The 17821-nt window shown below is 40.8% G+C and overlaps 1 protein-coding gene across 1 annotated transcript; it reads right to left on the minus strand.

The window, feature by feature from the left end:
- Positions 1 to 97: 97 nt before the first annotated feature.
- On the minus strand, positions 98 to 17529 carry snx6 (sorting nexin 6). The gene is made up of 14 exons (XM_060934367.1): positions 17458 to 17529; positions 17267 to 17317; positions 13782 to 13886; positions 12856 to 12966; positions 10708 to 10829; positions 10482 to 10605; positions 7080 to 7175; positions 6730 to 6835; positions 5161 to 5236; positions 3815 to 3854; positions 3459 to 3545; positions 1253 to 1412; positions 1028 to 1113; positions 98 to 932 (listed from the first exon to the last, which is right to left on the minus strand). Exons 1-14 carry the CDS (start codon positions 17461 to 17463, stop codon positions 879 to 881), a joined length of 1224 nt encoding a protein of 407 aa, XP_060790350.1. The 5' UTR covers positions 17464 to 17529; the 3' UTR covers positions 98 to 878.
- Between the last annotated feature and the right edge of the window lie 292 nt (positions 17530 to 17821).

A 17821-nucleotide genomic window follows, 5' to 3' on the forward strand; every position in this document is an offset into this window, starting at 1 on the left:
TACATTCTTGTATCAGATTTATTGTAACTGGTGAGAGTACACTTTAGAAATCTGAGGAAAATTCTCTTCTTTCACTCACATGGAATCAAGTCGATCATAAGGTAAACAGTTTATTTGTTTTTTTCTCATGTCCACCACTGTAGCATCTGTATTACCATTTCTGTCAACGTTCCTCCATCAGAATAAATGGAAGCTTTGGTCACATACTGTGAAAAATACACATTCATATACAGTGCACTAAAAAAGCCTGGGGGAAAATGTTTTCAGTTTTAAATTTTAACAATATGACATTAGTGTATATATATTAAGGCAAACAACGATCAGGAATGAAAAAGAATAAATGATTTGAATTTGCGATAGGAGGATAAAAAAAAAAGTCAGATTAAGCTGATCAATAGCAGTACAATGGAAACTAATACAACATGTACAAGGCTTTGAGTGAACATACGGTTTAATTATATGATTAGCTCGATTTGAACAAGTCAACTGAGCATCATCCATACAAAAGGATTATCCAAACTAAAGATTACAATAAGCAAAAAAATGAACAAGAGATAGAAAAACAAGTAGACATCACTGTGTATATGCTGATGTAGCGACTCCCATGAAAAACTTAAAAAAAAAAAATCAGAAGTAACAAGACATGATTAGATGAAGTTGTAGATTCTTGTGCTGTGTGGACTTGGGGAATCTTCCACAGTGGGCCATGTCAGTTTAAGGGGGTAGTGGAGGGAGTATGATGTCTCAGGTAGTGATACAAACAGTGATACGTACTGTTTCTTGATAAACAGACCCCAAGTATACGCTCTCTTCTCCTCCATCCTCCCAATAAGACAGGACCAAACAGGGAAAGCCCTAGTGAACCTCAGTTTAGGGTCTTAAGTGTCCCCTTTTAGAACGGCCAAGCAGCTTTGCAACAGCTGGAGATTACCCTGAAAATAGAGGTGAGTGAACAGTGAATACCAAGGCAATTGAATTTGATTTTTTTTTCCACCTCTTATGAAATTTTCAAATAATTTATAGTTACCTTAGCATGTTTGAGTTCAAGCTCAGCAAGTTCTACCAAGTTCTTTCTGAAGGCTGCTACTCTTCTTGTTTTGAAATCTACCAGTTCTGCAGGGCAAAGAAAACAGGACATTTGTTAACCGAACACACATTTTGCACAATAGCAGTACGATTTTAGATAAATGCAATCACAATCACAGTGAGAGGCTGTTCAGCGTGACAGAAGACGACAAACGACAACAAATACCTTGTTTAGCCGATTCTGAGATTTTCTCAAACTTCTGACAGCAAACCTGCTGGGTGGTTTCTGCCTGAAGGACATCTTTGTTTTTAGCCCTGGCTTTGTCCAGAGCTTTGTTTGCATTCTCATAATCAACTAATGCCCTTCCTCGTCTGTAGAGCAGGTCCTGAAGGGCAGAGATAGCATTTCTCAGCAGTCAGCACAAACACAATCAATAACTACACTTGAAATGCTAAACTTGTAATTTCCATGCTGCATTATAGGAGCAGTATTACTGTAAAAAAAACAAAAACACAAACACTTGCATGGTCAACTCCAGTGTTATTGGCACCCCTTTTTTAATATATATATATATATATATATATATTTTATGGAAAGAGGGGGAAAAAATCTGGTTTATTATAAAATCACACTGACAATTTAAGACAAATCAAAATTTTAATTAGGTACATTCAGAAAAATGAAAGGCCTTTATTTTTTACAAAAATCACATCACAATTATTGGCACTCCTAGAAATTCTTATGAACAGAATGTAACTGAAGCAAGGAATCATAAGTAAATCATTCATGAATTGTTTCATAAGAGATAACAGAAGCCAAATTCCCCTTCGTTCACCAACATAAGGATCACAGTTGGAGATTTGAAGGAGGAGGAAATAACTTGGTCACAAAGACGCCTAATCCATAATTACATGCTACCTCTATGTCAAACTATTTGGTGTGTCAACTAGTTTAGTAAAGAGCCTTTTCTTTCATTAAATGTCTGGAGTTCACTGGAACCGGGTGCCATGGTAAAATGAGACAAAAACAAAACTTTGGTTGGGGGGGGTGGACCCCCCCCGAACCCAAGCTGGAGGATCTGTGGGGTGTTTGTCCTCCCAAGGCAATGGGAAACTTAACAGATGTGGCTCCATGAATACCGAGAGGATTTTAACTGAAAATCTTTCTGCCAAGAAGAAACTACCAAGTCATGATTGGATGTACAAACATGACAACGGGCCTCATGCAAAAACCACTTATACACAGATGTGTTTAAGTGGCTTGTACAAGTAATTTAAGAGAACCTCCTGCATTCACCAGTCTTCACGCATTTTGAATTCAAGAGTGACTGTAGGAGTCATGTGCAATTAGTCTGCTGTCATCTAAACCTACATTTCTCACTAATGGATTGTATATTTCATTACTCAAGTAATTTTAAGTTTGAAAACCTAATATACACTTCATAATGGATGTTGACACCATCCTGTTTGATCCTACAATTCAAATTATAATCCAATTTGAAATTTATTCAAATAGCCCACAATATCATTAACTGAAATTGGCTACTGATGCCATTTTTAACATTTTCATATTAATGTGAACATCTCAAACTGCAAAACAACTTAAACTATGCAGTAATTTAAGGTTAATTGGATCTCCGACAAGAGGACTTCAATTTCTGAACTCAAAGTTCTTCTTTTATGCCATTTTCATGAATAAACATATCCGGACATATGGGGTAGGATGGACAGCCTTACATGGTATTACTGGGGGGCCAATTATGCTAATTTACAATTCTCATCAAGATGCACTGAATTACACACAGGTGGCAGTCATTATGTTTACATGGTCATCTAAACTGAGGAGCATTTGCTGAATCTGACGTGGTAAACTCGTACAAGCTCACCGTCCCCCCCAGAAAAAAAAAGAATTTAAGATATGAAAATGTTATTGCATGAGGCTCAATGACAAAGTATAAATCCACACAAAAAAATGTTTTAATGATCACAGAATCAAGCTTTTTATACAGCCATACCAGTCTCTTAACCTAAACTCTGTTGAAAACCTGTAGGGTGAGCTTAAGACCAGAGTCGAGAAGGGAGAACCTCAGACCCTGGAGGAAATCCATATTGAGGAATGATCATAGATTCCTGCACTGTATCCTCTAATCTCAAGTATGACCAGAAGACTCTGTGCAAAGGGAGTTTGCAAAAATGTACTACATGCAGGGTTGCCAATACTTGTGACATGCTTTTGTTTAAAAAATATTTCATATTTTTTCTTCAAAAAAACTTAACCAATTAAAATGTTAGAGTCCTCTCATTTCCAGTGGGACAGTTAGCTTATTAAACAAAGATATTTTTCCATAACTGTTCTTTATCCATCTTCACCAAGGATGCCAATAATTCTGGATCTGACTATGTTTACGATATGCTGAAGGGCCACAGTGTACCTTGGCAGCTTGTGACTCCCGGAGGTAATACTTCAACAAGTCAGCAAGTTTTAGGTCCTCATCAGCAGCAACTCGTGCTTCGATTTTCTACACAGGAAACAGACATACGGCATATAATGGACTACCAGGAAACAAACAGGTGACCTTATGACCCCTGACACTGTGTGCTTCATTACTACAACCTTGTGGTGGTGTAAAACTGCTGAGGTTGACTGAGCATTGAACAGTTTCCCCGCAGTTAAAGAAAAACATTTTAAGGAGTTAAATCAGTTAAGGCAATCTCTCATTACATCACAAAGCCTGAGAAGCTGCTGCTCTTACTAAAGAACCTGTAGCAAATTGAGAAATTCACATACCCGCGTTTTCTCAAAAAGCTCGGACACTTTCAAGAAAAATCTACAAGGGGGGAAAAAACAGAATACAGAATTAGCCTATATTGTAGGAAGCTCATTAACATTAAAGAGTGCACTTATACACACACGGGCCTATTTACTGGAAATAAACAGAACAAATCAAAACCCCCTTCATCGAACAGCATTTCTCACAATTAGTTGGGAAGATATAAGCCTAGAGTCAAAAGGACAGGAAGACTGACAGCAGTCAAGCAGGAGGAGACACAATTCCTGGGAAATTAGCATGTCTGAACAATCAGCAATAGAGATCTTGCACGTGACGTCACATCCGCTCCAGATTGTAAGCAGTAGCCATTTTGTCGGTCAAACGCCATATTTCCGCCGTCTTTCCAACACTTTTTTTTTTTTTTGCCCAAATCTTCAAATATTACCGTGCCACAATGCCTGAGAGTTGTATGGCATATAAATGCCACAACAGGAGAGGTCAGAAATCGGGAAGAAAGTTTCATAGGCTGCCACAGGACCCTGACAGGCGTGCAAAGTGGATTGCTGCTATCGGCCAGGCCGATGCAAACAAGAACAAGGCATGGGAACCGACTGGAAAGAACGATCACTGGCGCCTGTGCAGTGACCATTTCATCTCAGGTTCGCCATGTATTTATTTCAGTATATCCATGTGGTTATTCGCAACACAAGTTTATGACTTGCTCTAATAAAAAATTCCGGGAAGTGGGAACCTGAGAAAAGGCTTGGGGCGGGGGCGGCGGATTGGGTCTTTAGTGGTGTGACAATCAATGTAGTCTCTAGATATAAAATTATTTTACACTTTTAGGGGTCACATGTAGAGATAGATAACTTCATAAGTATCAAATCAAATTCCTCGTGCTCAATTGCCACTAGTCAGTATATTTCTGTCTTTCAGGGAAGAAGAGCAATCACTGACACGGTCGTGAAAACTACGTTCGGTAAGCCATAAGGGTCACTAATCCGTAGGTCGTTTATTTTAGACATGTATCTAATTATCTGTTCATTAGAAAAATGAGCCGTGTAGTCCGTCGGTTGAAATTTATCCATTTTGTACACGAGTGCGGCAGTATTCAGCGGTGTTTTTTACCGACAAAATGGCAGCTGTGTACTTTCCGGTCATGTGACTGCAAGATCTCCATATACCGTATAGCTTTTTTTGGGGGTGGGTGGGGGTTTGACTCCTTAGTGACAATTCATGCAATGACCCGCCTTCAGATGTGGCAGATTTAAAAAACATAACTACAGTGACATGAGAGCGTTACTGGAACAATATGCTGATACCATCCTGGACTTTGAGTATGAAAACAGTACCAGAGACATACTTGCACATGTCCGTTGAGTCCTGGGTCCCTAAAGCGTACAGTGTGGAGGCAATTCTGTTGATGTCTTCTGCAGCACCTGAAGAAGAAGAAAAAAAGCTTCTGTTACACAGCTATTCCTGCAGCAGGGTTTGCTCTGAAAAACACTCACTGCCAGTGCTCATTCACGCACTGACTCAGTCATCTTTTCACTCAAACTAAAAACTTCACTTCTGTGACTCATGCTAAACTGACATGAAAAACAGAATAAGCAACTCACTCAGATTTGTGGTTCACACAATGAACAGCATGTCAACAGAGAGATGACTCAGCCATGAGCAGCATGTAATCAGTCAAGTCTGTTTTTCTTTTTCATGCAGTGCTTTCTCTCAGCGAAAGCCCAATTTTTGCTTTCCACATTTGTGTGCAAATTAAGGCATTGAAAGAAAGCCGGTAATAAGATGACTGCACAGTGGAATATTGTACATTCAATATTGAATATCGCACACAGAATTAATCGGGTTGGCCCCGCGGTTCTCGCAGAGTGGAAGCACAACATGCTGTCAGGAGGCATACAGAAATTGTTCTGGTCTTTGTCGTGTGCTCACCAAGTTTATGACCATTATGAAACGTAAGGATGTGTAATGATATACTGTCTCAAGATATTTTGCTCCTTTGTGGCATTGTATCTGAATGTACAACTGTCAATGTTTATTTCAGCAGAAATACATGATCAAATGAAGAAAGTTAAAATTACACTTGTAGACATTTATTTGGTGTCTGCTAAACAGTTCACTACATAATTGTGTAGGACTACCTAAGAAAATGAAGTCGTCTCCCAAGATCATTAAGAATGCTTTCATAAGTTAACATAAAACAAGAAGGCCGAGTCATGTTAATGGCAATTTTTTTTCTCTTTCATGCAGGCTTAGGTACACTACCGTTCAAAAGTTTGGGGTCACCCAGACAATTGTGTTTTCCATGAAAAGTCACACTTTTATTTACCACCATAAGTTGTAAAATGAATAGAAAATATAGTCAAGACATTTTTCTGGCCATTTTGAGCATTTAATCGACCCCACAAATGTGATGCTCCAGAAACTCAATCTGCTCAAAGGAAGGTCAGTTTTATAGCTTCTCTAAAGAGCTCAACTGTTTTCAGCTGTGCTAACATGATTGTACAAGGGTTTTCTAATCATCCATTAGCCTTCTGAGGCAATGAGCAAACACATTGTACCATTAGAACACTGGAGTGAGAGTTGCTGGAAATGGGCCTCTATACACCTATGGAGATATTGCACCAAAAACCAGACATTTGCAGCTAGAATAGTCATTTACCACATTAGCAATGTATAGAGTGGATTTCTGATTAGTTTAAAGTGATCTTCATTGAAAACAACAGTGCTTTTCTTTCAAAAATAAGGAAATGTCAAAGTGACCCCAAACTTTTGAACGGTAGTGTAGTTAACAGTCCAAGTAATCATTGCTTACTCATGCTAAAACTATACACACGCGCAATGTTAAATAAAATACTGTGCTGCGATTATAAATTGTGTAAATGAAAAGTAAAAATATTATGAAAATTAAACATACTTTTGTGAGACCTGATCATTCTGTCAGACTTGATGGAGGCATCCTTGACGCGGTTATGGTACTCTAAGAGGAATGTCTTCTCGTGTTCAAAGAAGTCATCTACATCCTGTATTCAGACAGACAGAGTGACCGGTATAAGTGAAAAATAAACCCAGTCACATGTTAGAAGTCACGTTTTCACATGAATAATTCAGGAGCTAATTATCAAAACAACTGTTCATGCATAAAATGGTTATTCATAAACACATTAGGAACAAATGAATTCCAAGCAGCCTTTGGTAAATCATTTCCTATGACATGTCCACTCAAACCACATGATAGTCACATCATATTCAAACAAAATGACTCACCTTCACACCTGCCACTAGTACTCCATCTGCAGACTTCACCACATTCTTGAAAAAGTCCTCCAGTTTCTCTTTCTTGTTTTTGCCTCGTACACTTAGCTGCCGTTGTCAGACACAAGCAAAATGGTGGGAGTGAAATTAAAATAGCATGTCCCACTACTCATACGTTTTACCAAGCTCAGTATTTTCACAAGTGGTAGAAGTATGCCAGGAAATTGTTCTTGAGCAAAGAATGAGGATTTTTGCTTCAAATAGCTGACAATCAGCTGAACATGGAATGGTTCACACATGGCTTCATCACAAATTTACAATAAGACATGAGAAACTAAAGATACCAAACATGGTCACATGCATCTAAACCCCCCCCCAAAAAAAGTGAAAGGAACAGAACTTTCATCCCAATTGTGACCCAACCCCTTCTTATTAAAAGGATAAAATACGCTATTTAAACAACTACAGAAATACTATTAGGAGATAGGAAAATATATACATTACTTTAACAAGGCAGTAATTAACAATCAAGGCAAAAATATTCATAACTAATTAAAGGGAAACCGAAGGCAAATTTATCAGAATTCTATTTCTCATTTTATTAAATATAGGAATGCATTTTTGATAGCCATTTTGTCACTGCTATAGAGGATTTCGATGTGACGCCCCGGTGTCCGCCATTTTGAAGGTCAAGCTAGCTAATGTTAACAACATAGTAGCTGGTATGTTACTGTAGCAATGTTTACGTTCAGTCATTTGGATGACTGTTAAAACCTTTCAGTCTCAAGTTTTTCCTTTACTGTATTTACTAGTTTACTGAGCGCGCTAGCTCGGGCAGGCTGGGAGCGAGCGCGCTAGCTCAGTAAACTAGTAAATACAGTAAAGGAAAAACTTGAGACTGAAAGGTTTTAACAGTCATTCAAATGACTGAACGTAAACATTGCTACAGTAACATACTAGCTACTATGTTGTTGACATTAGCTAGTGCTAACAGCTAGCTGCTAGTGCACTGCTACAACTACACCGACCCTAATAATACAGTTCTTGGTCATTGCCTGGTAACAGCAAATTTATAACAGGCCATGTCTCAACAGACTAAAAAGTTATTTCAATGACATTTAATAACATTTTGTTTATCCTGAGGACCGAAAGTAAATGAAAATGTGAACAAACCTTAGCTGTAATAAGATGGCGACCACCGGCTCCAGGGACGACCCGCTGATGTAGGCATGTTACCCAGCCTGGTTTTTAACGACATAGGTATACAGATCATGTGGGCCGAAGTCAGGTAAAGACGAGGGCTTCGTGTACTTCTGTACGTCAGTGAACAATCCTGGTGGAAGCAGGTAAACGTCGTTCTCTAAGCCTGCTAACCTCAATTTTTGCAAATACCTCTCCCTCTGCTCGCCCTGTAAATGCCCTACGTCGCTGGATAGTGAAGGTGTTTTCTGCATCTCGCTCCTTTTTCTTTTATGTTTTTTCCCTGGTATTTCCCACACGCCTGACTGCAGGTCAGGAAGATCACCCGCGCTGCAAAGCCAGAAAAAGATAGCCTGGTAACGTGTACGGATCACGTACACCAGCATCATTGATTTTCTGGTCATATCGCTTCTTACTCGCGTCATCTAGGCCAGATAAAATACTCGACAATGAGACTTCGTCATGATCAACAGTGTATCGCTACCGGTAGTCGCCATATTTGTGACCGTCAAAATGGCAGCTTAAATATTGTCGCTATGGAAACAATGACGTAGGCCGATATCCTCTATAGCAAGTTATGAGTGTTTGAAATATGCTCTGTAATGAATCAGTCCATGTCAAAGCAATGGCCGTAAACAAGATTCATTGAGACCTGTGCAAGACATCGTAGGACGGAAGTAAAATGTACAACAGAAATAAAAATGACCAACATCTGCCAACGTTCCCTGTGTGCGAAATTGCTCACTTGTTCACTACTCACTATATAAGGAATTACTATATAGTGAGCTCATTGGTAAAATGAAAAACTGCTTTTGGACACTAGTCCATCACACCAGTATTTACAACATTACTGTCACACACACAACGTGCCAGGTCAGTCAGCTGGTGGGTTTTCAAAAATAAATACATGCATGTGTTTGTGATAAATACATATCATACTGAGTGTATTTCCCACATTAATAAATACAAAGTACCTGCATCTTTTTTTTTTAAATCAAGGCTGAATACGGGCGGCACGGTGGTGTAGTGGTTAGCGCTGTCGCCTCACAGCAAGAAGGTCCTGGATTCGAGCCCCGGGGCCGGCGAGGGCCTTTCTGTGTGGAGTTTGCATGTTCTCCCCGTGTCCACGTGGGTTTCCTCCGGGTGCTCCGGTTTCCCCCACAGTCCAAAGACATGCAGGTTAGGTTAACTGGTGACTCTAAATTGACCGTAGGTGTGAGGGTGAATGGTTGTCTGTGTCTATGTGTCAGCCCTGTGATGACCTGGCGACTTGTCCAGGGTGTACCCCGCCTTTCGCCCGTAGTCAGCTGGGATAGGCTCCAGCTTGCCTGCGACCCTGTAGAAGGATAAAGCGGCTAGAGATAATGAGATGAGAAGGCTGAATACTTTCTTCTTTGCTGCTGCCTTTTATTAAATCAAATTTGAGACTTTTAATTTGATTTCTTTCAGTCCAGACAGAACTACAAAATGGCGTCCCCACTATATAGTGCCCTATATGGTGAGTAGGGAGTGATTTCGGACACCGGGGTTGTCAAAAGACGTGCGTGCCCTCTTTCAAATCCTGATGTAATCAAGCTGGAAGTTTTGTTTGTTTTGATCGCAATCAGGAAAGTTTGAAAAAAAAAGTAGGCAGTAATCGTCATTTAAACTCGTTTTTGTGCAGTATTTCGTTTGGAAAAGTTTTCAAAATGGCGGTGCTGACACTTCACGTTTTGAAGTCTCGCACAAGTCTCATGAAGATAGTGCGGATAAGCGACGCCTGCCGTGGACCAGACAAACTAAATTCAACATGGCTAAAAACCGAATAGGCCGATAAGTATAATAGTTAATTGCAATTAGTTGCCAAGACGAGTCACAATATAAAGTCAATTAACTATAATAAACTAAATAAACTAAAACTGAAAACATAATTAATTAACGTGTTATTCAAGAAATAAAAGTTTAAAAATGACTTCAGTTCCCCTTTAAGAGTTAAAGTTACCACACTAAGAAAATGTAAGAAGGGACCAACATGCAGTAGCTTACATGTTCTCAGTGTTACACTTAGAAAAACTGGCTATATGATATCAATATTTACTTAGATATATGATATAACTGATGAATTTCTAGCCTGGAGGACTGTATGTGCCTCGATTCAATACATAAATATTAATTATTCCTGGTTATAAAACAGGGCAGGAAATCTGATGCACACTTCAAAAAACACACACTTACATCTTGGTTGTACTCTAAGAAAACATGAAAGTTTAAGTCTTTCCGTAGGACAGGATGTGCAGCAACACGGCAGAGGAAGACCTCGTGCATCGCCACAGTCTTCTTGAAGATGGCCAAGTATTCGCTGAAACACAATATGCATTAGTACCACTGATACCAACTCAAACAACGCAATACTATAACTGAGTGAACCATTTTGCCAGGTGTGCAAGTGAAAGTGACTCACGCCTCAAGTTCCTGTTTCATTTTAGTGAATTCCTCCTTGGTCATGGAGCCTTCACCCTCACCCAGCTTCTGCAGCTTCTCTCGTGAGGCATCAAAGTCTGGTCTCGGAGGAGCAGGTGGGATCTGGCAACAAATTTGCCAACATTTATCATCTTCCTTGCGTTCAAAACCGGTTTGCCTTTTGACTATCGGAGAGTAACGCTAATGGAGCACTCACACTAATGACATCAGTGGTCACTGTGTCACTTTAAATGCACAGAGCAAACAGTGCATCTGGTAAGTGCTATGAATAATTCATTTGAGAGGTATTATATAGATTTCTATGCAGAGAAGTCGGGGTCCAAAGTAAATATCGAATGAAATAAATCAGACAGCAAAAGAGCGAGCCAGAATATTAACCAATGCCAAGACACATGACTGAGCAGCTAATTCTGTGTCACACCCAACAGATTCTCTTTCAGAAGCACACCATGTGCACTGATTCAATGATGCAGATCAAATCACAGCGTAGTTAAGCGCTTACTTGCGTCAAAGAGTAAACAATGTAGACAGTTTTCTCTCATCCCCCCCCCAAAAAAAATATACCCATTAACTTAATTAAAATAAATCTGAAGCCAAGTAAATTAAATTCTATTAGCAGATAATGGCTCTGTTGGAAAAGTTGTTGCTCTGCCTCTTTACAGGCCACTCTGTGATGCTTTTGGAAAACTGAGACAGTCATTTTTATCATTTTTTCCTGATACACCAAAGTTCAACACGATATAAATTCACTCCTAGGACAGCGCACCATAGAGCTTTCTGCACCATCCTGACATATACTGAACAGAACTTCAATTTAAGTCAATAACTAAAACTCTCATAATTATAACCACTATATGTTCAGACTAGTCGTCAAAAAAACACACACGGTTGTATTCTCTGAAAAACGTAGTCAGACATATGAGATGGTCTACATTTTGCCCACTGCCCTGCACAGTTTTATGTTTTCTCTAATCACAAAACACACTTGAACTTAAAGTGCCATTCCACCATTGGATGTATTCTTTCGCATAAAATACAAGATATTTTATGACAACATGACTAGACAGAGAAATCTTTTAGCTTCAAAATGATATATCAAACATAATTTTTTGACAATGACAAGTATATTAATTTTGCAACCAAAGTCACCTACCCTTTTAATTTCCGCGCGGTAGTGAAACGTGATGTCATCGTCAGGTTCCCCTTCTTGTGTACCACATGTCAGTCTATTTTTAGACCAGGAAACCCCCAAAGTGAGAGTCATTTCTCCTCGTATATGGGGGCCAAAAAAATTGCGAAAAATTGAGTTAATCTTTCAGTTAGCTAGATTTATTGGTATTAGCTAGATTTATTGGTATTATTTTTATCGCGTTCTATCCGCCATTGCTGATAATATGTGCCACGTCACGTGGTACACAAGAAGGGGAACCTGCCGATGACATCACGTGCGGAAATTAAAAGGGTAGGTGACTTTGGTCGCAAAATTAATACACTTGTCGCTGTCAAAAAATTATGTTTGATATATCATTTTGAAGCTAAAAGATTTCTCTATCTAGTCTCATGTCATCTCATTATCTCTAGCCGCTTTATCCTTCTACAGGGTCGCAGGCAAGCTGGAGCCTATCCCAGCTGACTACGGGCGAAAGGCGGGGTACACCCTGGACAAGTCGCCAGGTCATCACAGGGCTGACACATAGACACAGACAACCATTCACACTCACATTCACACCTACGGTCAATTTAGAGCCACCAGTTAACCTAACCTGCATGTCTTTGGACTGTGGGGGAAACCGGAGCACCCGGAGGAAACCCACGCGGACACGGGGAGAACATGCAAACTCCGCACAGAAAGGCCCTCGCCGGCCCCGGGGCTCGAACTCAGGACCTTCTTGCTGTGAGGCGACAGCGCTAACCACTACACCACCGTGCCGCCTTCTCTATCTAGTGATACCATTTATATATGTTGTCAAAATATATTGTATTTTATGCCAAAGAATACATCCAATGGTGGAATGGCACTTTAAGCTTGTGAACTGGATCAGGTTCATTTGAAGCAGGTAAACTTTGAAACTGCAGGCTTCTAGGGCCCAACTTGAAAATGTCTGTTCTACATTTTTGCTGTACTTACAATAAACCCAGCATATTCCTCATTCTCCACAAAGGAGTCATGAAGCCAGATGAACTCTTCATGTTGTCTCACCACAGAGAACTCATTCTGCTTGAAGTTGGGAAGAGTGCTCTAGAAAATCATGACAAAGGGGGGGAAAAAAAAAAAAAAAAAAAAGTTAAACGTTTAATCCAAAAAGACTATTTATCATCAGAATTGGTACTGTATAAGGGTAGGTCTTCAATAACAGAATTACATTCACAGCAAAATGTGGTGACTTAGTTTCAGTACTCAAGATAATGGTATTAAACAAAAGTCTCACACTGTACGAGATATCTTTTGACTCCAAAAAAAAAAAAGCATAGAAAAGTTGGCTGTTTAACTCTGAACGCAACAGCTTTTATGAGGAAAGAAAAGTCAGTTACAGAATTACGTCAGAAAAAAACTGAACTTTCATTTCTTAAAATTCAAACCGAGATTTCTCTGAAGCAACACTGTTGTAATTGAGGTGATTTTTAAATCTGGTTTTCAGTACATTTTGCCTCGGATTCCATACTTTAGCAATATCACTGAGCTGACAAGTTAAGGCAATCTTAATTTCATAGTTTTGGCCTCTCTGCTGAAGAATTGACCACAATGTCTAGAATTACAATTATTGCCTGGTTTAAACATAATTTGTATGTTTGCATGGGTCCGAACTATGACAACACTGCAATAAATTCTCTCATAATACACATTTCTGACAGTACCACAAGTGTTGTACCTCTGCTACTCACAGTGGCATAAAGCTGACTGGATTTTACTCTGGTTTGCTGTTGATTGATTCATCTCCCCCACTCCCTTTGTTTATTTTTGTTTGCAGATGTGAGGTAAACATCTAATCAAAATTGTAACATGATAAAATTATTTTTAACACCCAGCCTTATTTTTACACATCATTTGCATACCTTTGTATGGACGGTGAATTTCACTTTGTCTCTCTCACTCAGAGCATCGGAAATGTCCACTTGTAACGTAGCATCGGTCTGAAGGTCCACATTAACAGCCCTTGGCTGTAAATCATTGAATAAATTTTGATTATTCAAAATCACACGCACAAACACACTTCAGTTCACAATGGACCATGGAGTGTTTACAAGGAGTCTTCCTAATATTTGAGTTGTGTGCTTATCGTGCACGATGTAGAATTTATATTGTTATTTCTAGAGTTATTCTGAAGTATCGGTTCTGATACTTTGCTCTAATTACTCCCACTGGACTGAGGGCTTGAAACTGAAAATGCATACAAACTCCAGAAGAACTGTGGCTGGTTCTGCAAGATGCTGAGTAAAACTTACTAGCTCATTTCCTCATTACACAAATTGTACCTACAGTTTACATTTAAATAAACTCTATAAAAGTAATAAAAAACACTAATAAATGAAACAAAGCCTACATTTGATGCCATGACCCTTTGCTTTAAAAAAAAAAACAATCAGTCTCAGGTACAAGGAGTGCAGTGTTCTGAGGACATTAGCTGGTACGTTTTACAGAACCAGTCACAGTTCTTCTGGATACAATGACCACCACACTTGCTTCTTATTTTTGCAGTAAAAGCCAGCAGCCTTCATTATGTTTTTGTCTGAAAAGCAGTCCCTTATGTAACATATTGCTTTCTTTACATACAATTTTTTTTCCTGTAACATTTCCTATCATGTGGTAAAACTTTTTAAAATTTGAAATGCTTGAGTGAGGTGGCACGGTGGTGTAGTGGTTAGCACTGTCGCCTCACAGAAAGAAGGTCCTGGGTTCGAGCCCAGCGGCCGACGAGGGTCTCTCTGGGTGGAGTTTGCATGTTCTCCCCGTGTCTGTATGGGTTTCCTCCGGGTGCTCCGGTTTCCCCCACAGTCCAAAAAAGACATGCAGGTTAGGCTAATTGGTGGCTCTAAATTGACCGTGAATGTGAATGGTTGTTTGTCTCTGTCAGCCCTGCGATAACCTGGCGACTTGTCCAGGATGTACCCCGCCTCTACCCCATCAGTTAGGATAGGCTCCAGCTTACCTGCGACCGTGTAGAACAGGATAAGCGGCTACAGATAACGGATGACTCAATAAGAAAGAAACCTTTGTCACATGCACACTTCAAGCACAGTGAAATTCACCCTCTGCATTTAACCCATCTGAAGCAGTGAACACACACACACACACACCCAGAGCAGTGGGCAGCCACACCAGAGCGCCTGGGGTGCAGTCAGTGGTCAGGTACCTTGCTCAAGGGCACCTCAGCCCAAGGCCACCCCACGTCAACCTAACTGCATGTCTTTGGATCATGGGGGAAACTGGAGCACCAGGAGGAAACCCACGCAGACACGGGGAGAACATGCAAACTCCACACAGAAAGGCCCTCACCGGCCGCTGGGCTCGAACCTGGAACCTCCTTGCTGTGAAGTGACCGTGCTAACCACTACACCACCGTGCCGCCCAATAATGTAGAAGTCATAAAATAAAAATACAAAATTTGTACTAAAAAAAATAATAGGGTACCTAAGACTTGCACAGTACTGTATATCTCATCACATTATCTCTAGCTGCTTTATCCTGTTCTACAGGGTCGCAGGCAAGCTGGACCCTATCCCAGCTGACTACAGGCGAAAGGTGGGGTACACCCTGGACAAGTCGCCAGGTCATCACAGGGCTGACACATGCCGCTTTTCCACTACCAATGCGGCTGAGTCGAGCTGAGTGGGGCTGTTGGAGTTGCATTTCGACTACAACCGCGCTGAACCGTGCTGGCTGGAAGTGGGTGGACACATTGGGTGGAGTTAGCGAAAGTGGGTGGACGTCACGTGATGTCGTTAGGCGGCGCAAACAGTGACATCAGTGACCTTTTAAGTGGTAGTCTCACGACCCGGAGAGTAAACAAACATGGAGGACATGGAGTCGTTAGTGTTGCTGGTCTTGGTGCTGTAGCTTGTTGTCACCGACAACGCCAACAGATACTGGCAAGAGCGTATAGATGAGGCAAGGCACATAAGGCTTCAGAAATTCTCGTAATTCTTCTTCTTCCGGGTTTACGGTGTTTACAGATCCCAGCGTGCTCGCGGGGTGCGTGAGGACACTCCTCCTCACCAATCAGTGCACAGGGGAGTGTCTCCTCACGCCCCTAGCCCCACTCGGCTCGGTTTGGCTCGCTTCAGCCCCACTTCAAAACCGTGCGTGTTTTGGGTGCTGAGTAAGGCTGAAGCGAGCTGAGTCGTGCTGTTCTGAGGTAGTCGAAACGCGAGCCGTGTTGGGCTGAAGTGAGCTGAGAAAGGGTAGTGGAAAAGGGCCAATAGACAACCATTCACACTCACATTCACACCTACGGTCAATTTAGAGTCACCAGTTAACCTAACCTGCATGTCTTTGGACTGTGGGGGAAACCGGAGCACCCGGAGGAAACCCACGCGGACACGGGGAGAACATGCAAACTCCACACAGAAAGGCCCTCGCCGGCCACAGGGCTCGAACCCGGACCTTCTTGCTGTGAGGCGACAGCACTAACCACAACACCACCGTGCCGCCCAAAGTCATAAAATAAAAAGTTTGTACTAAAAAAAAAAATAGGATGCCTAAGATTTGCACAGTACTGCATATCAGAAGAGCAAATTTAAAAAAAATAAACTAAAATACAGGACTAGTAGCATTGCTGTTTTACAGCTCTTGGTTCCTCATTTCAATTCTGAGCTTGGGTTACTGTCTGTGCATGTTCTCTCCATTTCCTTGCAGGCCTGCTCTGGGTTCTCCACCGCCCTCATACCTCCCAAAACCATGCCAGGTGTGGGAAGGTGTTAGGGATTTCTGTACCATATAAAAGGTATATTCTCTCTTCAGGCCCAGTTTTCCTAAGATACGCTCTGTACGCACTACAGCCCTGACCACGACTAGAACTAAAAACGAAAAGAAAACAAACAGGTTTGGTGTGAGGAAGTTGTGGAAGAATGACAGAGGAAGGACTTGAGAATCAATCCGTGTAGCTTCGATAACATTACTGTTAGCACTCTGTGGCACTGCTAACAGTTCCCTAGCTGCTTGTTTGCTAGCCTAAAGGTACAAAACAAGCTAATGTAGACACAAAAGAACAATATGAAACCGGCCCAGACTGCTGTAGAAACCCGCTGCCAGTGGATTAAACGAGTTAAAGGATTAACTGGGTTAACGGTTCGGCATGTTTGCGTTTGTTGCCCAACCGTGATAGCAGCTAGTCAACTCGCAGCAGGAAGTCAACTGACTCTCAGCACCTGGCTAATAGCCTGTAGCACTGAACGACACTGACCGTGGAGTGACGTGTTTGCACGGCTAAACCTAATATATTACCCAGTCAACGATGCATAAAAGAAATATCCAAAAACGCTTCAGGATTGGTAAACAAGAAAATAAATTTAAAAAGAAAAAAAAAACCCAAACAACTTACTCCTCTGTCCTCTTCAGAGAGGAAATCGGGACCATCATCCAGCCCTTCTTGCTGCCAAAAAGAAGGCACAGAGAGCACAAAATGCATCGCTTAGACATTTTCTCGACAGCGCACGTTTGAGGAAATATACAGAGTAAACATAGAAACTAAAAACACTGAGCAGGATAGAGAAATTGTCACGAAAAACCCACCATCATGGCTGCTCCTGCGGGTGGAGTACAGATCCGGCGATGGGGTGTGACGTCACGTGAGGCCGCGAACACAGTGGGCGGAGCCTTGAAAAGCGTCACCAGAGCTAGCTGCTAATGCTTGAGCTAGCACACTTCATATGCGTGGGGTGTGGCTTGTTCCTTTTAAATTTTTAATTTCAAACAAAATTAAAGAACTATATCTGAAAATTTTTACATAACATCTATCCAACAAATGCTTACCTTTGTAGATTTTTAGAAACATGGCATGGTCTTTCTGTAAAACTGAAAAAAAAAAAAAAAAAAGGATATTGTTCATTAGGGCCCGAGCACCGTTTTTCGAAGGATTATTCTTATGATTATCATT

This window comes from Neoarius graeffei, chromosome 11 (assembly GCF_027579695.1).
Source record: "Neoarius graeffei isolate fNeoGra1 chromosome 11, fNeoGra1.pri, whole genome shotgun sequence".
Classification (NCBI taxonomy): Eukaryota; Metazoa; Chordata; class Actinopteri; order Siluriformes; family Ariidae; genus Neoarius; species Neoarius graeffei.

Coding starts and splice junctions, on each gene's coding strand:
- snx6 (XM_060934367.1), bottom strand. Junction 12,967..13,781: donor AATTCACCGTCCATACAAAG/GTATGCAAATGA, acceptor ATGATTTTCTAG/AGCACTCTTCCCAACTTCAA. Junction 6,836..7,079: donor TACTAGTGGCAGGTGTGAAG/GTGAGTCATTTT, acceptor GTCTGAATACAG/GATGTAGATGACTTCTTTGA.